This window comes from Pelophylax lessonae (genome assembly GCF_965119305.1).
Source record: "Pelophylax lessonae genome assembly, chromosome: 2".
Lineage (NCBI taxonomy): Eukaryota > Metazoa > Chordata > Amphibia > Anura > Ranidae > Pelophylax > Pelophylax lessonae.
This window is the reverse complement of record NC_138769.1, coordinates 286,752,886-286,779,407: the sequence shown is the minus strand read 5'-3', so window position 1 is coordinate 286,779,407 and position 26,522 is coordinate 286,752,886. Positions and strand designations below refer to the sequence as shown.

General features: G+C 41.0%; 1 protein-coding gene across 1 annotated transcript in view; it reads right to left on the bottom strand.

The window, feature by feature from the left end:
- PM20D1 (peptidase M20 domain containing 1) overlaps positions 1 to 26,522 on the bottom strand; it is a gene marked incomplete at its 5' end in the record, with an annotated part of 305,608 nt that overhangs the window by 48,244 nt on the left and 230,842 nt on the right. Inside the window, one exon of the mRNA XM_082244535.1 lies at positions 8,828 to 8,899. Within this exon, the coding sequence (XP_082100661.1) occupies positions 8,828 to 8,899 (72 nt within the window). The remainder of the gene's footprint in view (positions 1 to 8,827; positions 8,900 to 26,522) is intronic.

Sequence of the window (26,522 nt, the reverse complement as noted above, 5' to 3'; positions counted from 1 at the left end):
ATTGCTACTTTTAATAAACTTTGTCAATTTACGACCTAGCGCCTTGGTCACTCATCTGTTCACTCATTTGCAATTATACCTGGAGAAGATGTCATTGCTTGGGTACATAATTTCTACCTTGTTGCATGTGGAAGCATACAAATATCTATTTTTGTTCTAGGGAGAAAGACTGACAGTGACAAAATGATTAGGAGAGAGGTATAAAAGACAATGGGGTTAGAACCGCTCATTACTCATGGATATGCAGGACTTAGATTTTGTGGGGATAACAGAGAATTGGTTCGACAACTCTCATGATTGGATGGCTGGCGACCATTCAGGGGTATTCCCTTTATCGCAGGGATAGAGAAGGTAAAAAAGGGGGAGGGGTAAGTCTGTATAATAAGAACAGTGTACAGGTAAATATGAGGGAGGATATTAATAATGGAGCTATGGACGAGGCAGAATCCCTATGGGTATAACTTAAAAGGGAAAGCACTATAAGGAAGGTAATATTGGGCGTATGCTATAGGCCCCCAAACCAGAGGGAGGAGGGGGAGGCGGACCTCCTTTTACAAATAGGATTGGCAGCAAGGATGGGAAATGTCATTATAATGGGGGACTTTAATTATCCAGGTATAGACTGTGCATAAGGAACCGCGCATTCAGGACAATTTCATGGATCAGATGGTGAATGCACCGACAAGAAACAATGTGGTACTTGACCTACTGATTACTAACAATACAGACCTGCTCACGGATATAGAAATACGGGGCAACTTAGGAAACAGTGACCATAGGTCAATAAGTTTCAGTATTAATTAGAGTAATAGGAAACACAAGGGTAATATGAGGACACTGAATTTCAAAAGAGCCAATTCCCCAAAACTGAGCTCTCTGCTAGAAAATATCAAATGGGATAGAACCCTGGGAACAAAGAACATGGAGGAAAAATGGGAGTGCTTCAAGAGCATACTTAACAAAGGGATTGGCCAGTGCATTCCAAAGGGAAATACATTTAAAAGAGCAAAACTAAACCCTGGGTGGCTAAACTCCAACATAAAAATGCATATCAATACTAAAGAAAAGGCCTTCAAAAATACAAGGCTGAGGGGTCATTGGCAGCATTCAAGCATTACAAAGAGTGTAATAAGATATGTAAAGACTAAATCAAGGCGGCTAAAATAGAACACGAGAGACATATAGCGGAAGAGAGTAAAAAGAACCCCAAGAAATTCTTTAAGTATATAAACAGTAAGAAAGTGAGGCCAGAACACATTGGCCCCATAAAAGACGACAAAGGAAATTTGACCACAGCAGACAGAGAAAAGGCGGAAGTGTTAAATAATTTCTTCTCTTCAGTCTTCACAAAAGAATCGGGGGGCTACACTAACCCAGCTTGTAATGCTAAACTAAATAATACACCTCAGGAAGTACCCCTATGGCTAACAGAGGATAGACTTAGAACTAAACTAGAGAAACTTAACATAAATAAATCACCGGGACCGGAGAGCTCAGCCAGGTGATTGCCAGACCATTATTCCTGACCTTTAAGGATAGTCTACAGACGGGTATGGTGCCAGCTGATTGGAAAAAAGCCATCATGGTACCAATATTCAAAAAAGGGCAGAGATATATCCTGGGTAACTATAGGCCGGTCAGCCTAACATCAGTAGTCTGCAAGATTTTGGAGGGGATGTTAAGGGACCACATACAAGACTTTAGTAATGAAAACGGTATTATTAGTAGTAATCAGCATGGATTCATGAAAAATCTTTCTTGCCAAACCAATCTATTAACCTTCTACGATGAAGTGAGCTGCCACCTAGATAAAGGTAAGCCTGTGGATGTGGTGTATCTGGACTTTGCAAAGGCCTTTGACACCGTTCCCCAACAAACGCTTACTGTACAAACTAAGGAATGTAAGTATGGACCATAGGGTGAGTACCTGGATAGAGAACTGGCTCCAGGGGAGAGTCAAAAGGGTGGTGATAAATAGGAAGTACTTGGATTGGGCGGGTGTGGAAAGTGAGGTCCCCCAAGGTTCTGTCCTGGGACCAATCTTGTTATATTTATTCATAAATTATCTAGAGGAGGGGATATCTAGTACAATCTCAGTATTTGCGGATGATACTAAACTAAGCATGCCAATATCTTCTATGAAGGTTGTGGAAACCTTACAAGCGGATCTGAACAAAATAATGGGGTGGGCAACTACATGGCAGATGAGGTGTAATGTTGAAAAATGTAAAGTAATGCACTTGGGCGTCAGAAACACGAAAGCAAGCTACTCACTGGGGGGGAAACCTCTGGGTGAGTCCAGGATGGAAAAGGACCTGGGGGTACTAGTGGACAACAGGCTTGGCAGTGGCATGCAATGCCAAGCCGCTGCAAGCAAAGCCAAGAAAATACTGGCATGTATAAAAAAGGGGATTCACTCCAGAAATAAAGAGATTATTCTCCCAATCTACAAGACTCTGGTCCGGCCACATCTGGAGTATGCTGTCCAGTTCTGGGCACCGGTTCTCAGGAAGGATGTGCTGGAACTGGAGAGAGTCCAGAGAAGGGCAATAAAAATAATTAGGGGAATGGAGGGCATCGGCTATAAGGAAAGACTACAAGCCCTGAACTTATTCTCTATGGAGAAGAGACGATTGAGGGGGGATATGATATAAATGTACAAATACTGTACTGGTGATGACCCTAGCATAAGGAACAAACTTTTTAGAGAAAGGGAATATAATAAGACACGTGGCCACTCACTAAAACTAGAGGAGAAACGGTTTAACCTTAAAATACGTAAGGGGTTCTTCACTGTCAGAACAGTTAGGATGTGGAATTCTCTTCCACAAGCAGTCGTATCAGCAGTGAGCATCGATAGTTTCAAAAAACTATTAGATGAGCACCTTAAAGACAACATACAGTGGTATTCAATGTACGGTTAACAGAAAACACACACACATCATAGGTTGAACTGGATGGACTGATGTCTTTTTTCAACCTCACAAACTTTGTAACCATGTAAAACCTGATATCATGCCATAACTCATATCATACCATCCTTACCCATATTCTAATAGCGGCATTACAACACAATGGAACAGCAACCCTAATGGTCCATCAAATCCTCAACCAACACCTCCAGATGGAATTTATGTTTGCTAAAGCAAACCTCGGCCTAACGAAACTCAGGAAGGACTGGGCACCATGGTTAATCTTCTCCAAACTAGACATCACATCCTTAGCTTGCTAATGTGGCTACTCAAATACAAAGTTCGCTGACACTTGCCTCATTGGTAATTCAAGCCCTTTCCTGCGATCTATACTTAATGGCTAAAGCTATTTTTCTTATTTCTTCTTATTTTTTTTTCTCTCCTCTGGAACGTTCACCCGGACTATGGTTTACAGCTTGTTGAAATTACTACAATAAGTTTGTACAGTACTTGCTCTTCTCTATGTTATAAAACCTCTGTACTGCACCTACATGATCTTAAGCCTTACTTACATTTAAATGTGTAAAACCTTAATAAAACAATAAGTAAAAAAAAAAAAATTGCAAAAAACGGTCGGTTTTTTCAGGAGCAGTGATTTTAATGATGCTTAAAATGCCCCAATAAAAATGAAAAATGAAAAAAATCCCTTTAAATATAGTGCCTGGGGGGTCCCCTAATGTGTCTGTAGAGTGGTGCATCTATAGCATTTATAGATCATGCTGCAGCAAAAATATTTCTAAAGAAAAAAAACTCAAAGTCAAATGCCATTTAAAATGACTCACGGTTGCAATTTCCGGCTCCCGGATATGAAAAAAAATTAAGAAAAATACAGCTTGGGGTCTGTGTCTGAATAAAAGAAAAGTCTGGTATGGATTTTGGGGGGGGGGGGGGGGGCACACTTTTTTTTTAAATGTTGCTGTGGGGTTCCCCTTAAAACCCATACAAGACCCGAGGGGTCTGGTATAGACTGGGGGGGCGCTGTTTTTTTCTTTCATGAGTCGGCAATTGCAACCGTGAGTCATTTTAAATGTGATTTGACTCGCTGCAGCATGTTTAATTCATGCTAAAGATGCACCACTTTACAGGCAGACCCCCAAGGCACTATATTTAAATATTTATTTTTTCTTTTTTTTTAACCATCTCCGGAAAACCCATTGAGAGCGGATGACTCATCCATTGTTAATGATGCCGCGGCCAGTTTCCCGTCCCGCTCCTTAACAATTAGCTTATACTGCATCCTGATTGGGCAAAGCTTTGCCCAATCAGAGCGCAACATTTTAGGGCGTTTGACAGGTCGAACACCCTGCAAATTTGGGTGTTCGGCGAAAGGCCGAGCAGGCAAATGTTTGGGCCGAACTCATGCTCGGGGCGAACCGTTTGCCCATTCCTACTAGCTATACTATAACCCTACTCCAGTCTGGTGGTCTGAATGCCAATTTGTTCAAGTTTTTTTGTGCAGCAACCCCTCATATCAATAAGTGGATATTTTCTAGGCTAGTTGGGCCCAGAGGCAAATTGCCAGCTGCCATTTTGTATTTTTTTTACTTATTTTAGTTTTTATTTTCTTTATTTTATTCTTTATTATTTGGTATTGATGCAGAGGGTGACCTGTGCAGCGCAAAAGCCAGGCAATTGCTCCTCTTTGCCAGTATAATCTTTCTTCTCCCATGTACTCAAAAGTAATTTTTAAAAACATATGTAAAGTATATAATACATTCTATAATACATTATGTATTCCAATAATAAAATAAATGAAATTATATATATATATATATATATATATATATATATATGTATATATATACACAGTGCCTTGCGAAAGTATTCGGCCCCTTGAACTTTTCGACCTTTTGCCACATTTCAGGCTTCAAACAAAAAGATATAAAACTGTAATTTTTTGTGAAGAATCAACAACAAGTGGGACACAATCATGAAGTGGAACGAAATTTATTGGATATTTCAAACTTTTTTAACAAATAAAAAACTTAAAAATTGGGTGTGCAAAATGATTCAGCCCCCATAAGTTAATACTTTGTACCACCACCTTTTGCTGCAATTACAGCTGTAAGTCGCTTGGGGTATGTCTCTATCAGTTTTGCACATCGAGAGACTGAAATTTTTGCCCACTCCTCCTTGCAAAACAGCTTGAGCTCAGTGAGGTTGGATGGAGAGCGTTTGTGAACAGCATTTATTTCCACAGATTTTTGATTGGATTCAGGTCTGGACTTTGACTTGGCCATTCTAACACCTGGATATGTTTATTTGTGAACCATTCCATTGTAGATTGTTTTGGATCATTGTCTTGTTGGAAGACAAATCTCCGTTCCAGTCTCAGGTCTTTTGCAGACTCCATCAGGTTTTCTTCCAGAATGGTCCTGTATTTGGCTCCATCCATCTTCCCTGTCCCTGCTGAAGAAAAGCAGGCCCAAACCATGATGCTGCCACCACCATGTTTGACAGTGGGGATGGTGTGTTCAGGGTGATGAGCTGTGTTGCTTTTACGCCAAACAAAACGTTTTGCATTGTTGCCAAAAAGTTTGATTTTGGTTTCATCTGACCAGAGCACCTTCTTCCACATGTTTGGTGTTTCTCCCAGGTGGCTTGTGGCAAACTTTAAATGGCACTTTTTATGGATATCTTTAAGAAATGGCTTTCTTCTTGCCACTCTTCCATAAAGGCCAGATGTGTGCAGTATACGACTGATTGTTGTCCTATGGACAGAGTCTCCCACCTCAGCTGTAGATCTCTGCAGTTCATCCAGAGTGATCATGGGCCTCTTGGCTGCATCTCTGATCAGTCTTCTCCTTGTATGAGCTGAAAGTTTAGAAGTACGGCCAGGTCTTCGTAGATTTGCAGTGGTCCGATACTCCTTCCATTTCAATATTATCGTTTGCACAGTGCTCCTTGGGATGTTTAAAGCTTGGGAAATCTTTTTGTATCCAAATCCGGCTTTAAACTTCTCCACAACAGTTTCTCGGACCTGCCTGGTGTGTTCCTTGTTCTTCATGATGCTCTCTGCGCTTTAAACGGACCTCTGAGACTATCACAGTGCATGTGCATTTATACGGAGACTTGATTACACACAGGTGGATTCTATTTATCATCATTAGTCATTTAGGTCAACATTTGATCATTCAGAGATTCTCACTGAACTTCTGGAGAGAGTTTGCTGCACTAAAAGTAAAGGGGCTGAATAAATTTTGCACGCCCAATTTTTCCGTTTTTTATTTGTTAACAAAGTTTGAAATATTCAATAAATTTCGTTCCACTTCATGATTGTGTCCCACTTGTTGTTGATTCATCACAAAAAAATTACAGTTTTATATCTTTATGTTTGAAGCCTGAAATGTGGCAAAAGGTCGCAAAGTTCAAGGGGGCCGAATACTTTCGCAAGGCACTGTATATATATATATATATATATATATATATATATTGTAATGATATTCCTCCACACACAATAGTATTGAATATATGAAGTCTTCTTTAAATATCATGTGTAAAGTCTCTTAAAATCTCCACTTCTTTGGATAAATTCGTGAGATTAAAGGGTCACCACCACACACATCCTTCACCCGGGTGCTCAATGGGGGGAGTGGCAACTCACCAGATCATGTGGCCCTCCTATTCTCATAGGAAGGGCTGCAAAGCATAACACAAAGATCTCCTCCGATGGAATGACCACCACACGATCCTGTCTCTCTCTGCAGGAACTCCTCTCTCCTCTCAATAGTTCAACAATGCACCGTATTAAAGGCACTATAATCCACAGTCAAGGATGCACATTCTTCCTCTAGCTTCATTCAATAATTTAAACTTTCCTTTTCAAACTGCAGCTGCTGCCATTGTAGAATTCAATGCAATATGGTAAATCGGGGGGCTTTTTGTACACTGTGGCTGTTGTAATCAAAGGGGAAACCATCCTGGCTGGCAGGGAGGGGCCTCACCCCAGCACAGGGAAAGTTTCATTGTAACCAGTCTGATCACTCTTCAATGACAGCTCTGGATGTTAAATCTCTGCTAAAGTGGATTGTGGTTTAAAGTGAACGTTTAATGGAGACACCGCACCTCTAAATCCCATTATATGAGACTGAAGCCTGAACTGAATGGATGGTTTCCCCTTTGCATTGAATTCTACAATTTTGTACAATTTATTGTTGGTATTTATTTTATATTTTTTTCATATATATATATATATATATATATATATATATATATATATATATACATACACACACACACTCACACACACAGTATCTCACAAAAGTGAGTACACCCCTTACATGTTTGAAAAATATTTTATTATATCTTTTCATGTGATAACACTGAAGAAATTACACTTTGCTACAATGTAAAGTAGTGAGTGTTGCTACAATGTAAAGTAGTGAGTGTACAGCTTGTATAACTGTACATTTGCTGTCCCCTCAAAATAACTCAACACACAGCCATTAATGTCTGAACTGCTGGAAACAAAAGGGAGTACATCCCTAAGTGAAAATGTTCAAATTGGTCCCAAAGTGTCAATATTTTGTGTGGCCACCATTATTTTCCAGCACTGCCTTAACCCTCTTGGGCATGGAGTTCACCAGAGCTTCACAGGTTGCTACTGGAGTCCTCTTCCACTCCTCCATGACGACATCACAAAGCTGGTGGGTGTTAGAGACCTTGCGCTCCTCCACCTTCTGTTTGAGTATGCCCCACAGATGCTCAATAGGGTTTAGGTTTGGAGACATGCTTGGCCAGGCCATAACCTTCACCCTCAGCTTCTTTAGCAAGGCAGGTAGTTGCCTTGGAGGTGTGTTTGGGGTTGTTATGTTGGAATACGGCCCAGTCTCCAAAGGGAGGAGATCATGCTCTGCTTTAGTATGTCACAGTAGATGTGGCAATCATGGTTCCCTCCATGAACTGTAGCTCCCCAGTGTGCGGCGTACGGTCTGAGCACTGACAAGCTGACCCCTCACCCCTTCAACCTCTGTAGCAATGCTGGCAGCATACGTCTATTTCCCAAAGACAACTTCTGGATATGACACTGATCACGTGCACTCAACATCTTTTGTAGACCATGGCGAGGCCTGTTCAGGGTGGAATCTGCCCTGTTAAATCGCTGTATATTCTTGCTCACCTTGATGCAGCTCAGTTTTAGGGTCTTTGTAATCTTCTTATAGCCTAGGCCATCTTTATGTAGAGCAACAATTCTTTTTTTTTCAGACCCTTAGAGAGTTCTTTGCCATGAGGTGCCATGTTGAACTTCCAGTGACCAGTAAGAGAGTGAGAGTGATAACACCAAATTTAAACACACCTGCTCATCATTCACACCTGAAACATTAATGAGTTACATGACACCGAGGAGGGAAAATGGCTAATTGGGCCCAATTTGGACATTTTCACTTAGGGGTGTACTCACTTTTGTTGCCAGTGGTTTAGACATTAATGCCTGTGTGTTGAGTTATTTTGAGGGGGCAACACATGTACACTGTTATACAAGCTGCACACTCACTAATTTACATTATAGCAAAGTGTCATTTCTTCAGTGTTGTCACATGAAAAGATATAATAAAATATTTACAAAAATGTGAGGGGTGTACTCACTTTTTTATATATATATATATATATATATATATATATATATATATATATATATATATACACACATATACATACATATACATACATACACAGTATGTATATGAAAACAGTTTGAACTTACTTCTTGTGTCTGTAGTCATTGCTTGTGTGTGTTTCTGTGGACTGGTGTTGGGGTATCAACACAAGAAGTTTATTTAGAATTTACTGAATTACTCCCTTTTGTCACCTTAAGATGTTTCAAGCAGAGACAGATCTTGAAGCAATGCACTAACCTCAACAACTGTTTGTGCTGGGTGAAGACGGAAATTGACTGTAGCTCTTGCCATGTGTGGGATCACATTGGACTGAAAAAAAGAAAAAAGGAAAAATCAAAACGGGCACCATTTTCATACTAGGTACTGGCTCAACTGCAGGGAAAAGTTGTCCTGCAATTTGAGCTATGGTATGCTGAATCCTCTGGTCCACCTTACAATTAGCCCTGTTGACAAACATTAAGGCAAAGGAGGTGAAGGGTTGTTCTGCAAGCTGCTTTTTAGTATTCAAAGAATTTGAAGTTTAACCTCCACTCAGGCTTACCTTCAGAGTCTGTCGAAATCCTATGACAGTCATGGTTAGATAATGTATTGTAGATATTAGAAAACTTTAAGCTAGATTTATGTCATCCATTGTCACATGCCATTATAGATATGCATCCATACAAATTCAAAAAAGCAATCTGAAGTGTAAAACAAACCAACCAACCATAAAGCAAACAACTGTCAGCAATATTTTGGATCAGGGGTGTCCAAATTACTGCCCAAGACAGCTATGAATGCGGCCCAACACAAAATCGTAAACTTTACTCAAAAATTTTGATTTCTTTAAACATTTTTAATAAAATGCATTTAAACGTAGCGAACAAATGCAGGGGAAGAAAAGTTTGAGTCACTTTTCTGGACTTATATACGTTTTATCTTCCCAAAGAAAAGTATTCCACTCTTCACAATCACACCTTCTTTCTGTAGCAGATTTTCGGCAGAACCTAGATTTGTGAGCAACTATTTTCAAGGATTAAGCACAGGAAGGGCAAAATTAGAACCAAAATATCTGATGTGCACCTTGCTACTTACCAATTACTGCTAACTTCATCAAACCAGATATTGAGGCATTAGTTTATCAAAAACAGTGTCAAATATTGCACTAGTTTTAGGTTGCCCTTTTATACTTTTATAATACAAAATATTACTATAAAAAAATGAAGTTTTAGTACTCAGATAGGTACATAATCTATATCAGTGATCATTACCTTGTGATGTATCTGAATGAATCCGCGCTAAGGATGTCAAAGGATAGATGAACCGTGTGCACAAAGAAGCTGCTGCCTCCCTTAAACTATAGCCAAGGCTATATAAATAGATAAGTAAAATGGAAGGTGATGGCGCTGCTTCTTATATAAAGTGCAAATAGTAATAAAAAATGTAGTATTAAAAAATATATAATTGAGGAATAGATGAAGTGGTAAAAGATTAAAAATCAATAACCAAGTAAAAGGTCAGACATACGATGTTATAAGGAATAAAAAATAATCTGTAAAATGTATGATGTATAAGAAACAACCACCAGAGGGCGTAATGCAAACTACAAGCTATAACAATAAAATGTACTTAAGTGTATACCAAGAATTAAATAAATAAATAAATAAATATGTAACAATACAGAATAAATTGATAAAAACTTCCAAAACGTGCTGATTCTACAAGTGGTAATATAATAAGTGGTATAAATAGTGAAAATGTGCAAAGAAAAATATATTTTATATATAATGAAAGTGCGGGAAACTGATATGCACAGGGTGGGTGTGCAAAAAACTATGGATATAAAGTGCAGCAGAAAGTGATGTGAAATCAATAAATATAATAAGGTGAATCCAAAAAGGATAAGTGAGCAAGAAAATTTGCGGGCAAATGAAAAAGTGCGGGAAACTTCTTTGTGCAAAATGCAATGAGGTGATATTAAATCAGTCCATAAGATGAAAATAAGTCCATAATTAGAGATTGTGTCCAAAAAATATTAAAGTGAACAGATATCTCACGGTGACCCCCAGGTGGGTGACTGGCGAGTGGTAGAGTGGCCCCTAGTAAAAAGACCTACTCACCAGATGTACCCACCCCACACAGGGGTATAGAGCGGGTACTGTAGAGGTGTCCTGTTGGGTCCTGGCTCTGTATGATAATTCCCTTCCTGGGGGAGATGTGGTGTGGGGTCCGAAGTGTCCTAAAATAGGGTCCAGTAGTGGGGTCCTATGTAAATGGTGTGGTATCCAGACTTCGTGGGTTGGTCAGGTATGGCCACTCAAGGGTGTATAGATGGAAAGATCATGGAATAAGAAAGCTCGATAGTGTAATACCGTAATAATAGGCGTTTATTCCAGCAGCAAAAAATGGGTACTCACGTGTATACAATAGTAATAAAGCGAGGTATCCGCGTCCCGGAACGCAGTGCGTTCCAACTCGAGACCGGAACCGGAAGTGACGTGACGCTGTACGCGTTTCGTCATGTGACGTCTTCTGCAGCCCATCACCTTCCATTACCTTGTGATGTGCCTGACTTTCTCTACTCTTCAGCTTTCCTTATTGTTAGTGTATTTTAATTGTGGCCCAAGATAATTCCTATGCATCCAGTGTGGCCCAGGAAGGTCAAAAGGTAAGACACCTCTGTTTTAGATGCATTAGCTACCCCGGTACTAGATTGCCTATTCCTATTCTAAAGTATGTATAATACATATTCTTTGTATATAACATATAATAAACATTACATGTCCAAACATGCATTTTCAATAGTCTGCGGTTTTAACGTAACCATTTACGGAACACCCACCAAAGTTTTACGTTGGTGATTTGGCATTAAATACCGGGGTTATGGCTGCAGATAGCTGCCAAAACCCTGGTATTTTTTTAAACTGCGGGCGACTGTGGGCAGTCCGCTGTAACATAAGGGTGTTCCCAGTGATGGATTTGCAGTGGCATCACCGGTCATTTTCGCCCACTTACCGGACCCGTCGGTATCGGGGAAAACAATCCGGCCTACTGTCCCCTCAGGCAGGAAGTAGAGTGAGGGCAAAATGGCCCTCAATCGACTCTATGGCCTTGGAGGACTGGAGCGATGTCATACGTCACTTCCTAACAACAGATTTAAAGAGCCCATTTTTTTACATCATGGAAAAAAACTTATTTTTTTTTCTTTTTTAGAGATTTTTTTGACCCCAGATCTCACATTAAAGAGGTCCTGTCATGCTTATTTATATTACAAGGGATGTTTACATTCCTTGTAATACGAATAAAAAGCGATAATTTTTTTTTTTTTTTTTTTTTTTACAAAAAAACAGTGTAAAAATAAAAGATAAAATAAATAAATTAATTAAAGAGCCCCGTCCCTGTTAGCTCACACGCAGAAGCGAACGCATACACAAGTTGTGCCCACAAATGTAAATGGTGTTCAAACCACACATGTGAGGTATCGCCGCGATTGTTAGAGCGAGAGCAATAATTTGAGCCCTAGTCCTCCTCTGTAACTCTAAATTGGTAACTTGTAGACATTTTTAAAGTGTCCCCTATGGGGATTTTTAAGTATCAATGTTTGTCGCCATTCCACGAGCGCAATTTTGATGCATGACATGTTGGGTATCTATTTACTCTGTGTAACATTAGCTTTCACATTATAGAAAAAAAATGGGCTAACTTTACTATTTTCTTATTTTTTTATTTCAAAAAAGTGTATTTTTTCCAAAAAAAATTGTGTTTGTAAGACCGCGTGCGCAAATACGGTGTAATAAAAAATATTGCAACAATCTCCATTTTATTCTCTAGGGTCCCTACTAAAAAAAAATGTTTTGACTTACCATGAAATCCTTTTCTCTTAAGTTCATTGACGGACGCAGTCCTCTGATCCATATCAGTAGGGTTATACTGCCCCATACAGGAGTAGGACACTAGGCAGAAAACAAGTTTTGGCTACGCCTATGGGCAGTCCCAGAGGGTACACCCTCTCTCTTCCTGCATAGGATGTCAGTTTTGTATCAAAGCTTTGTCAGAAAAGGAACAAAGACCCAACTCAAAATAGAGGGGCGGGTACTGCGCCGTCAATGAACTTAAGAGAAAAGGATTTTACGGTAAGTCAAAAATCCAGTTTTCTCTATCTTTCAGTCCTCTGATCCATATCAGTAGGGATGTCCCAAAGCAGTGCCATAAAATGATGGGTGGGAACAGCAGAAAAGAACAAGTCCCCAAGGCTAAACATAGTCAACCAGGTAACATAGAACTCATCGGAACAAAAGATGAGGCCCACCTGAAACAAAAAGTAAACACCCCTTAAGGAAGGCCAAAAGCCCTCCAGACAGCAGCCAGCAAAACTTTGCAGCCAAAAGATGCACATGTAGATGCCAGCACATCCACTTTAAACAATTTGGTAAAGGTGTGAACAGACGACCAGGTAGCCATCTTGCAACCTGAAGTACAGATGCCTGTATGGCGAAAAGCCCAGGAAGCACTGGGCGCCTGAGTAGAATGCGCCGAACCACGGAAAGGTAGGACCTGACCCTTAATTGAATAAGCCTGCACCACCCTCTGTCCGATCCAACTGGAAGTAGTCGCAGCAGACACAGGCAGCTCTGTTCTTGGGCCATCTGTGAATACAGAGAGCGAACCTGGCTCACGAAAAGACTCAGTAGTCGCCAAGTACCTCGAGTGCCCAAACTCTATCCAGAGAATGCAATGCACATTCCTTAGGATGTTTGGGCTTAGGATACAAAGATGGTAATACAATGTCCTGGTTCAAGTGACCACTAGAAGCCACCTTCGGAGGGAAGGACAGATCCAAACGAATTACCACTTGTTGCCATGAACCCACATATAGGGAGAACGATAGGACAATGTCGCCAGTGCCGATACCCTGCGCGCAGAGTGAAAGCAACCAAGAAGGTCACCTCCTGTAATAAGGTAGGCAGGGGAAACCCCCAAATACTTGCAAAGGTAGGTTCTTGAAGAACCGACTGTACCAAATCAAGGTCCGCAGTTGGTGACGGGTAACGCACCGGAAATACCAAATGTCGCACCCCCTGAAAGAAGTTTGCACCCGGGAATGGGCGACCAATGGCCTTTGGAAGAAAATTGGCAAAGCCGAAACCTGACCCTTGATAGTACTCAGGCCAAAGTTTGATCAACTCCCCGTTGAAGGAAAGCCAAGATCCGGGCCACCGAGTAAGAGCGAGGGGGAGCCAAAAGAGACGCACACCATGCAATATACGTCTTTATCGTACGATGAAACATCATCCTAGAAGTAGCTTCCCATGCTTTAAGCAGAGTGGGAATCACTGAAGCAGACAATCCCTTGCCCTTCAGCAAGGCAAGCCCTTTCAACAGCCAAGTTGACAAAGGCAGCGACCGTAAAGCAGGATGGAAGATTGGCCCTGGAGAAAAGAAATCCTCCCTAAGAGGAAGTCTCCAAGGAGCGTCTGCGACTAGCCTGACCAGGTCAGCGTACCAAACTCGGCGAGGCCAGTCCGGAGCCACGAGAATGACCCGAATCCCTTCCACCTCGATCCTGCTAAGAAGTCTTGGCAGCAACTTGAGAGGAGGAAAGGCAGACAGTGAACACTCTCATACGAATATGCGTGCATCAACCTTGCACAGGTGACCATACTAAACTTCTCAGTATCGTTCATGTTAAACTTAGTATATGTTCTTGCCTAGGACAGAACCCATGGTGCCACCAGTGCATCTGCCAGAGGGCCCCGGGAGCGGGCCACAAACCTCTGTACTATCCTGAAGATGCAACGCCAACAGATCCACATCTGGAGTGCCCTAACGAAGGCAAAACTGCTGGAACACCTCTGGATGAAGGGAACATTCCCCTGCATCCAAGGCCTGTCGACTGAGGCAATCCGCTTGCCAATTTTCCACACCTGGAAAGGGAACTGCGGAGAGAGCTGGAACAGGGAGCTCTGCCAATGAAGAATGCCTGTCCCTTCCAAGACTGCAAGGACACCCTTGGTGCCCCCATGGTGAATGACATAAGCCACGGTTCCAATAAACGTGGGGTTTTACGTCGTGAAACCTATTGGATTTACACCCTCCAATCCTACTCACCATATGTGCTTAATATCGATTGGGACATTAACGCCTTTATCAATACACTGCGACCGACTGTGCTCTGCGACTGACCGTGCTCTGCGACTGACCGTGCTCTGCGACTGAGTGCCTGTGAGTGTCTGTGAGTACCTCGGAGTACCTGAGAGAGTGTCTGGGAGTACCTGAGAGTGTCTGGGAGTACCTGTGAGTACCTGAGTGTCTGGGATTGTCAGTGAGTGTAGCGGAGTACCAGAGGGTGAGAAAGTAGAGATAGGAAGCTAGGAAACAGCCACACAGGATAGACTTAAATTACTGAATCCCCATTAGATTAGTATGTACAATGCCCGGCGGGTGTGGAAATACGATTCGGTGTACATCTTGTGGCATGTATACGTTCCTTGATCATGCAATCGAGGGCGAATACAAATGCACAAAACGTAAGCACGTTGCTTCCCTAGAAGCTCAGGTCCTGAATCTAGGGAAGCAGCTGGCAGCACTGATATGAATGTCCATACCGGGTGACAGTAGATGGGTGACAGTTAGGAAGGGTAGAAGGGAAAAAGGCAAGGAGGCCGATCCTGGGCTGAGCACCCCAATAAATACCCCCGTTGCATGATGTTGGGGAAACCAGTCAGGGACCAGCATTGCTGGAGCAGAGCGACGCCCCTAGCTGCCAGGGGAACAACTCCTCCAGTGAGGCTGGGAGAAAGGGAAAGGAAAGACAGGTGCTGGTGGTAGGGGACTCAATCATTAGAAGGACAGACAGTGCAATCTGTCACAAAGACCATGCGAGACGAACAGTCTGTTTACCGGGCCCTCGGGTTCGGCACATCACTGATCGGGTGGACAGATTACTGGGTGGGGCCGGGGAAGACCCAGCTGTCATGGTACACTTGGGTACCAATGACATAGGCAGAGGATGATGGAGAGTCCTAAACGATCTCAGGGACTTAGGCGCTAAGTTGAGGAATAGGACCTCCAAGGTAGTATTTTCAGAAATACTACTTGTACCTCGAGCCACACCAGAGAGGCAGCGGGAGATTAGGGAAGTTAACAAGTGGCTGAGGAGCTGGTATAGTAAGGAGGGTTTCGGGTTCCAGGAGAACTGGGCCGACTTCTCAGTCGGCCACCGGCTCTTTGGTAGGGACGGATTGCACCTAAATGGGGACGGTGCAGCCGTACTGGGTGAGAGGATGGCCATAAAGTTAGAGGGGCTTTTAAACTAGGTGATGGGGGGGAGGGTACAGATGTAGAATTAGCCAGCGGGGAGCAAGATTCAGAGGGCACAAAGGGGGACATTAGCGGTAGGATATTCAGAGCCCCTAAACCCAAGGTGGGTATGGGGAAAAAATCACAAGAACAGCCTAAAAACAACATCAAACGAGGATATATGCAACCGGTCAAAATTACAAGGTTTGTTTACCAATGCCAGAAGCCTGGCCAACAAGATGGGAGAGCTGGAGCTACTGATGTTTGAGGAGGACTTAGATTTTGTGGGGATAACAGAGACTTGGTTCGACAGCTCTCATGATTGGATGGCGACCATTCAGGGGTATTCCCTTTATCGCAGGGATAGAGAAGGTAAAAAAGGGGGAGGAGTATGTCCGTATATTAAGAAAGGTGTACAGGTAAATAGGAGGGATGATATTAATAATGGAGCTATGGACAAGCCAGAATCCCTATGGGTAGAACTTAAAAGGGAAGGCACTATAGGAAAGGTAATATTGGGAGTATGCTATAGGCCCCCCAACCAGAGGGAGGAGGGGGAATCGGACCTCCTTTTACAGATAGGATTGACAGCAAGGATGGGAAATGTCATTATAATGGGGGACTTTAATTATCCAGATATAGACTGGGCAGAAGGAAACCGTGCATTCAGCCAAGGCTCGGCAGTTCCTAAATGTTTTGCAGGACAATTGTATGGGTCAGATGGTGAACTTACCGACAAGAAACATTGCGGTACTTGACCTACTGATTACCAACAATACAGACCTGCTCACGGATATAGAAATACGAACTTAGGAAACAGTGACCATAGGTCAATTAGTTTCAGTATTAATCATAGTAATAGGAAACACAAGGGTAATATAAGGACACTGAATTTCAAAAGAGCCAATCTCCCAAAACTGCGCTCTCTGCTAGAAAATATCAAATGGGATAGAACTCTGGGAACAAAGAACACGGAGGAAAAATGGGAGTACTTAAAGAGCATACTAAACAAAGTGATTGGCCAGTGCATTCCAAAGGGAAATAAATTTAAAAGAGCAAAACTAAACCCTGGATGGCTAAACTCCAACATAAAAATGCATATTAATACTAAAGAAAAGGCCTTCAAAAAATACAAGACTGAGGGGTCATTGGCAGCATTCAAGCATTATAAACAGTATAATAAGAAATGTAAAGACGAAATCAAGGCGGCTAAAATGGAACACGAGGGACATATAGCGGAAGAGAGTAAAAAGAACCCCGAGAAATTCTTTAAGTATATAAACAGTAAGAAAGCGAGGCCAGAACACATTGGCCCCATAAAAGACGACAAGGGAAATATGGCCACAGAGGAGAGAAAAAAGGCGAATGTGTTAAATCATTTCTTCTCATCAGTCTTCACAAAAGAATCGGGGGGCTACACTAACCCAGCTTGTAAGGCTAAACTAAATAATACACCTTAGGGTGTACCACCATGGCTAACAGAAGATAGACTTAACTAAACTAAACTAGAACTAAACTAGAGAAACTTAACATAAATAAATCACCGGGACCTGATGGCTTGCACCCGAGGGTTCTTAAAGAGCTCAGCCAGGTGATTACCAGACCATTATTCCTGATCTTTAAGGATAGTCTACAGACGGGTATGGTGCCAGCTGATTGGAAAAAAGCCAACGTGGTACCAATATTTAAAAAAGGGCACAGATATATCCCGGGTAACTAAAGGCAGGTCAGCCTAACATCAGTAGTCTGCAAGATTTTGGAGGGGATGTTAAGGGACCATATACAAGACTTTAGTAATGAAAACAGTATTAGTAGTAATCAGCATGGATTCATGAAAAATCGTTCTTGCCAAACCAATCTATTAACCTTCTACGATGAAGTAAGCTGCCACCTAGATAAAGGTAAGCCTGTGAATGTGGTGTATCTGGAATTTGCAAAGGCCTTTGACACCGTTCCCCACAAACGCTTACTGTACAAACTAAGGAATGTAGGTATGGACCATAGGGTGAGTACCTGGATAGAGAACTGGCTGCAGGGGAGAGTACAGAGGGTGGTGATTAATGGGGAGTACTCAGATTGGGCGGGTGTGGAAAGCGGGGTCCCCCAAGGTTCTGTCCTGGGACCAATCCTGTTTAATTTATTCCTAAATGATCTAAAGGTGGGGATATCTAGCACAATCTCGGTATTTGTGGATGATATTAAACTAAGCATGCCAATATATTCTATGCAGGATGTGGAAATCTTTCAAGCGGACCTGAACAAAATAATGGGGTGGGCAACTACATGGCAGATGAGGTTTAATGTTGGAAAATGTAAATTAATGCACTTGAACGTCAGAAACACGAAAGCAAGCTACTCACTAGTGGGGAAACCTCTGGGTGAATCTAAGATGGAAAAGGACCTGGGGGTCCTAGTGGACAACAGGCTTGGCAGTGGCATGAAATGCCAAGCTGCTGCAAGCAAAGCCAACAAAATACTGGCATGTATAAAAAAGTGGATTCACTCCAGAAATAGAGAGATTATTCTCCCACTCTACAAGACTCTGGTCTGGCCACATCTGGAGTATGCTGTCCAGTTCTGGGCACCAGTCCTCAGGAAGGATGTGCTGGAACTGGAGAGAGTCCAGAGAAGGGCAACAAAAATAATTAGGGGAATGGAGGGCATCAGCTAAGAGGAAAGACTACAAGCACTAAACGTATTCTCTCTGGAGAAGAAACGCTTGAGGGGGGATAGGATATCAATTTACAAATACTGTACTGTTGTGGACCCTAAAACTTTTTAGAGAAAGGGAATACAATAAGACACGTAGCCACTCACTAAAACTAGAGGAAAAACGGTTTAACCTTAAAATACGTAAGGGGTTCTTCACTGTCAGAGCAGTAAGGATGTGGAATTCGCTTCTACAAGCAGTCGTATCAGCAGGGAGCATTGATAGTTTCAAAAAACTAGTAGATGGGCACCTTAAAGACCACAACATACAGGGGTATACAATGTACTAACATACACACACATCACACATCATAGGTTGAACTGGATGGACTGATGTCTTTTTTCAACCTCACAAACTATGTAACTGTGGGCCTGATTCATAGTACGGCGAATTGGCGTTTCGGCGGGATTTTGCGAACCGGCGAATTTTTAAGTCTGAAATTGGTATTCAAAGAACGGCGGGCGGAAAATAACGCCAACTGTGAGATTCATTAAGATCAACTAATGTCAGGACTGGACTTAAAAACAGTCCAGCTAAAAGGTGGACTAATTTTTTCAAAATCACAAAATATGGCAGGAAAAAAATAAAAAATGTGTGGGAAAGATGTGTTATATGATTTTGAGCTAAACTGCTTTTAAACTGTGTGGAAATGTTAAGTAAAAAAAAAGATATTAATAAAAGTGTAAAATGCAAAAATAGCTCCAGAGTCAATTTCTGGCAGATAGCCCATGTGAGCATGCTCCAAACCAAAAACTAGGCTGAAAATAACGTTTTTGAAAACGTTAGTGGGAGTTTTATTGAATTTGCGGCAAATACCTCCGCAAATTCATGGTAAAACTGCGCTATTCCGGCGCTATTAAATTTTTTTTTTTTTAATTTTTTTTTATTTATTTTTTTGCACATTTCTATGTATGTGTATATATATATATATATATATATATATATATATATGAATCACAAAAAATATATATCTATACATAAATATATATATATATATATATATATATATATATATGTGTGTGTGTGTGTATATATATATATATATATATATATATATATATATATATATATATAAACACACACATATATATAGATAGATAGATAGATACCCAAAAATAATTATATGTATATATATATATATATATGTTTTATTTATTGATTTGCCTATGTGTGTGTGTATATATATATATATATATGAAAAGGAACACTAACACGGCTCCTCCCCGAAAATTAAACATTGTATATGTGTGAAATTAATATATTTTTGGGTTGGTTAGATATAGAATGTAACAATAATATATGTTTTTTTGCATATGTGTATATATATATATATATATATATATGCAAAAAACTATATATTATTGTTACTTCCTATATCTAACCAACCCCAAAAATATATTAATTTCACACATATACAATGTTTCATTTTTGGGGAGAAGCCGTATTAGTGTTGCTTGTCTTATATAACAACATACAGTTGTAGGTAGTTCAGGGATTCGAACACCCAAATACACTGTTGCAAGGCAGAGGTGCTAACCACTTAACTACCTAAAGCTAATGACATTTTTTTCAAAGCGTGTGTGATTTGTACTTTAAAAAAAAAAAAAAAAAAAATATATATATATATATATATATTCTATTTAGACCCAATTCAAGCTCAAATAATTTTTATTTATTAAAATTTTTTGATGGACTAATTGAATCAAACTATATTAATTTTTAGAGCCCATTCACATTAGCGCGACTTGTCAGGCAACTTGTCAGCCTGACAAGTCGCGGTATGTCGCGGTCCATTGAGTAGTACAGGACCCGTTCTAATAGGAGCGACACAAGTCACTCCGACTTAGAAAAAGGGTCCTGTACCACTTTGGGGCGACCTCGGAGCGACTTGCATAGACTTCCAGTATGTGAAGTCTCTGCAAGTCGCAGTGCACAGTGGGGCACGCGACTTCACAGGTCACCCCCCGAAGTCGTGTCGCCTCAATGTGAATGGGCTCTTAAGGTGCCAGTGCATGTATGCTTGGTATAAAAATAACAAGAAACAAAAAAAAAAAAAACCTCAGAGACCACAATTCCCATATAATTAACCTAGTTTAGTGAAACTGTATAAAATCAACAAATTTTTAAAAATAATCCTGCATGCTGGAAATTATATATAGGTGTTTAAAACATTTATTTCTGTGAAAAATTAGTATTTTAAACTTAAATTGTTAGGCTAAGAAACTATCAGTGGCATATATTATGAAATAAATGTAACAAAGTGATTATGTTTGTGTAAATTGTGTTTTGCAAAAATGTTGCAAATATGTATTGAGCTTGAGCTTGATTAAATAAACTGACCAAAATATCTAAGTGGTTAGCACAGCTGCCATGCAACAATGTATTTGGGTGTTCAAATCCCTGAACTACCTACAACTGTCTGTTGTTATATATGACAAGCAACACCCCAAAAATAAAACATTGTATATGTGTGAAATTAATATATTTGTTGAGTGGGGAGCCATATTAGTGTTGCTTCCTATATAGAGCCACATTACACTCTGAAAAATAGCAGTGTTTGAGCTTGCAAATCTGAGAATTTGCAAATTGATTGAACATATGCAGTGCAACCCCAGAACTCAGAATTCAACAACCCAAAAAAAAAAAAAAAAAAAGATATATAGATATATATATATATAAAAAATTACTACATCAAGTCAACACACATAGGAAAAGCTTTCAAAAATCTCAGAATGAGCACAAAGTGGCTTTTTTTATTTAGACTAATGGGCCATACACACTATAAGATTTTCTGAAGATTTTTTCCTTTAGATTTACCAAAACCAGATAATATGAGGTCAAACCTAAACACTTTCAATTTGTATGCAATCTGGCAGGCCCTTGCACTACATAGAAAAGGTAAATCTGAAGGAAAAAGTCTTCAGAAAACCTTATAGTGTGTATGGCCATACATGATCCAATTTTCTTACAATTTTCTGTCCAATTTTCTTGAAATTTACCTTCAAGTATGTAGTACAAAGGCCTGCCTAATTGGATACAAGTGAAAGTGTTGTTTAGCTTTGACATCACATTATGTGGTTTGTGGTTAATCTATCAGAAAATTGTACAACAAAAATTGAACATGTATGGCCATACACACTATAAGATTTTCCGAAGACTTTTTCCTTCAGATTTACCTTTTCTATGTAGTGCAAGGGCCTGCAAGATTGCATACAAATTGAAAGTGTTTAGGTTTGACCTCACCTTATCTGGTTTTGGTAAATCTAAAGGAAAAAGTCTTCAGAAAATCTTAAGCCCCGTACACACGTACTGATCGTCGGCCGAACGATCGGCTGTCTTTTGTCCAGGGCTGTCCTGTCTGTTGAAAACTGCAAAAGACTGCACTCGAATTTTGTCGGCCAACAACAGACGACTGCAGAAGTGATGTCATGTGATGGTTAACTTTCCCTGTGTTTTTTCTTTTCTGAGCATGCCCAGTCTTGCAAATCAGCCGATTGTCGGCCGAATTCTGTACTGACTGGCGAACAATCGGCCGTTCTGGTGTTGGCCAACAAAAATTTTAATGCCTGCACGACAGATTCTGTTCGGCCGAAAATGCGCTGTCGGCTGTCGGAAGCATCATACTAACACGCCTACAATTGGCCGATCGGTCGTCGGCCGAATATTTACGGCCGAAGATCGGTACGTGTGTACGAGGCATTATAGTGTGTATGGCCCATTAAGCTGGCCATACATGTTCAACTTTTGTTGTACAATTTTCTGGTAGATCTACCACAAACCACATAATGTGAGGTCAAAGCTAAAAAACACATTCACTTGTATTCAATTAGGCAGGCCTTTGTACTACATACTTGAAGGTAAATTTCAAGAAAATTGGACAGAAAATTGTAAGAAAATTGGAACATGTATGGCCAGCCTTAAGCCTCATACACACGTACCGATTGTCGGCCGTAAACATTAGGCCGACGACCGATCGGCCGATTGTAGGCTTGTTAGTATGATGCTTCCGACAGCCGACAGCGCATTTTCGGCCGAACAGAAACTGTCGTGCAGGCATTAAATTTTTTGTTGGCCAACACCAGAACAGCCGATTGTTCGCCAGTCAGTACAGAATTCGGCCGACAATCAGCAGATTTGCAAGACTGGGCATGCTCAGAAAAGAAAAAACACACGGAAAGTTAACCATCACATGACATCACTTCTGCAGTCGTCTGTTGTTGGCCGACAAAATTCGTGTGCAGTTTTTGCAGTTTTCAACAGACAGGACAGCCCTGGACAAAAGACGGCCGATCGGTCGGCCGACGATCGGTACGTGTGTGCGAGGCATTAGTCTAAATGAAAAAGCCACGTTGTGCTCATGCTGAGATTATTGAAAGCATTTCTTATGTGTGTTGACTTGTAAGAAACTTGGATCATGGATGGCCAGCCAAACACTCATTCATTAGTGAACTGGTGATTTTGGTTTAGGAACCAACAGACCCAATTAATTACTTTGCTGGGCGTTTCTTATACTGGGTGGGTGTAGTTTAACCAAGGTTATATAAAGGGATGTATGAGATCATATCATTTGGCCTGTGAAAGGGCCACATGTCTTTATGGCTTGCTTCTGTTAGGTATTACGCTGCCTGAAAGGAGTGGAGTTGATACCAGGAGAAGATGGAGCGAGAAGGAATACAGAACACCCTTCGTTTTCAGGTTCTGCCTGGTTATATTCGTAAAGTGAGCTTGGAATTTCTGGTGCAGGACTTACTGCAGAAGTCGGTTGGAGTGGAGTTGCGACATATTTTTTGTATTCAGGATCATGCAGCACCCAGGTATTATGATGTTTCCTTTGTGCACAGTTCCCTTTGCATGGATGTTTTTGAAAAGTGCAGGGAATTGGAAAAAGCAAATAATGAATCAATAAGACCTTTTATTGTGGAACCCCTGTATGCCATGGAGGAGAAGCCACTGGTTGTTCATCTTTTCAATCCTTTCATGGATATTGCTTTAGTTGTTGCTTTTTTGAGAAGGTACTGCTCTTCAGTGAAGGGGGGCTTCAGGCTGACTAACCGTTTAGGGATCTTTAATAGCAAATTAAAGTTCTTTGTTAAACTGAAGGTGGAACCAGGAGGGATTGGTGGGGTGTGTCACCCACCGGCCAACTTTTCAATAGCAGGTAACAGAGGCTTTCTCTTTTATCCTGGTCAGCCTGCATATTGCAGGAAGTGTTTTTCATTTGGGCACACCAGGGAAGACTGTAATGTAGAAAAGCGTTGCCGGAACTGCGGTGAAGAGGGGCATGAAGCCGGGGCTTGTCTGGTAAAGCGTGCTTGTGATGTTTGTGGTCAGCGTGACCACACAGTGAAAAATTGCTCAAAGGTCAGGAGGGCCTTTGTCTCATATGCTGAGGCTGTTAAGCGCACCTCTGAGAGTGGACGACCAGTGTCCACACAGGTGCTGTCTGACTCCCCGGAAAGACAGGAAGAGGAAGTGGAGATTGAAGATAAGGAAAGTGGGCACCTGGAAGTGGAAGAGAGGGCAGAAGAGCCAACTACTAGCGCTGAGCCAGTACTTGTGGAGGATGGGGTGGAGGTGGAGAGGGAGGTGGAAGAGCCCATGGAAAACCTAACAGCAGCTTTGCAGTGGGAACCGGAGGTACAGGATGCACAAGAGGTGGAGGAGATGGAAACAATGGGGGCTAAGACAAAGGTGGACTCTTTGGACAGCCCCAAGCAGAAGAAGGCAAAAAAATTTAAGGTAGAGACACCTGGGTTTGAAATAAGTAACCCTTTTGAGGTCCTGGCAGTGTTGGGCGCTGAAGTAGAGAAGGAGTCATCACCCTTGAGTCCTGGGTCACTTGATTCTTTCCAGCCAGCTATGTTGTCACCTAGCCTGGATTTTTTGGATGATGAAAGTGTTGTTGCTTTGAACAATGTATGTCATTTTTCTGGCACAGGTGATGAGACTGGGGGTAAATAACGCACATTATGTGAATGAGCATTAAGTTTGTGTCCCTCAATGTGAGGGGTTTTGGGTCTCCTGCTAGGCAAGCAGTTATTCTTGAAGATCTGAAAGTTAATGGAGGAGACATTTATTGCCTGCAGGAATGTTTCTTTAATCGGCCGCCCAAACTTCCGGACTGGGTAGTGGATTATATCTGGTCGCCAGTTGGGGACAATAGGAATGCTGGGGTGGGTATTATCATCGCAAATAGGAACATTCACATCATATCACACGTTGTGTTAGTGCCTGGAAGACTACTTATGGCAGATTTAGTTTTGTTTAACCAGAAATTTTGATTATTTAATTTATATGCTCCCGCGAATAGACGGGACCGTCCTGAAGTATTTGAGGTGTTGAAATTGCATGCAGTGGGGAGGAGGCCTTGTGTGATTATGGGTGACTTTAATACAATCCGATTTTTGAAAGATCGAGTGGGAACAGTGGATGCTAAGCTGAATGCTAATAGCGCTATTTTGAATAGCATAATTCAGGATTTACATCTTAATGATGCACATATCGTTCTGGATTTGGTGGACCCCTACTTCACTTTTTTTTCTGAGAGTGGGCGAGCCAAGTCCAGAATTGATTTATGTTTGTTTTCAGAGGCTTTAAAATGCTCTGATGTCAGGCATAGACCGGTAGTTTTTTCTGACCATGTTGCAGTATATGTTGATTTGTGTGTGAGGGGTGACATTAACTTAGGGTCGGGAATATGGAAATTAAATAGCTTACTGTTGCAGGATGAGCATGTTAAAGCCCAATTTAATAAATTGTATAATAGATGGGTCCATAGGAAAAAGGACTTTAATGATATTTTGGGGTGGTGGGATTGGATTAAAAAGAAAATTAAGGTTTTTTTTCAAAAAAAAAGTAGGGATAAAAATATCAGTGAAAAGAGGAGATATATTAGTTTGCAAGCCAGGTTGGCTACATTATATTCATTTAGGAATATGGGTTTTGACATGGCAGAGGAAATTGAGCATGTTAGGGGAAGAATTAAGGAAGTACTAACCAGAAGGGGAAAACAAATTATTTTTCAAGCAAAAGTTAAATATTTGGAGCAGGATGAAAAATGCTCTAGGTTTTTCTTTAAGAAGGCTTGTGGTGAGAAAGGGGTGTTTGAGGCAGTGTATGATGAGGAAGGGAATGAATGTAAAGGGGATGATGTGTTGGATTGTGTGACTGATTTTTATGAAAGGCTTTATAAAGGAGTGTGTGTAGATGAGTCTGATTCAAGAGTGTTTGATATGTTGGAAGATAATCTAGATGAGGATGATAGGGTTTTTTTACAGAAAGAGGTGGAAGAGGCTGAAGTTTGGGAAGCAGTTGCAAGTATGGCGGCAAATAAAACCCCGGGGGGTGATGGCTTACCCAGTGAGTTCTTTAAAATGTATTGGGATATTGTTAAGGGGGAAGTAGTAGAGGTGTTTAGGTGTATAATGGGCAAAGGTACCTTGTCTGAATCTATGAAAATGGGGGTGGTGGTCTTAATTTACAAAAAGGGAGATAGAAAAGATGTTCGGAATTGGAGGCCTATTTCTTTATTAAATTCTGACTATAAAGTTTTTGCAAAAATGATTGCCAGACGATTGTCTAGAGTAATTAGTAAGATGGTAAGTGTGACGCAGACTTGTGCTGTGCCAGGTCGAAGAAGCTCAGAAAATCTAATCTTAATTAGGGATATCATTAATTTTTGTAAAGACAGGAATAGCTCGATTATCCTGACGTCTTTTGATTTAGAAAAGGCTTTCGATAAAGCCAATCATGGCTTTTTGTGGGAGGTTTTAAAACGGATGGGTGTGCCACAGCATCTGGTTAAAGTATTGAAGGGTCTGTATTGGGGAATTAGTAGTCGAGTTTTAGTTAATGGAAGGTTGGGGCGGGCTTTTTTTATTAAATCAGGGGTGAGACAAGGGTGTCCCTTGTCCCCTATTCTTTTCATTTGTTTTATTGACCCAC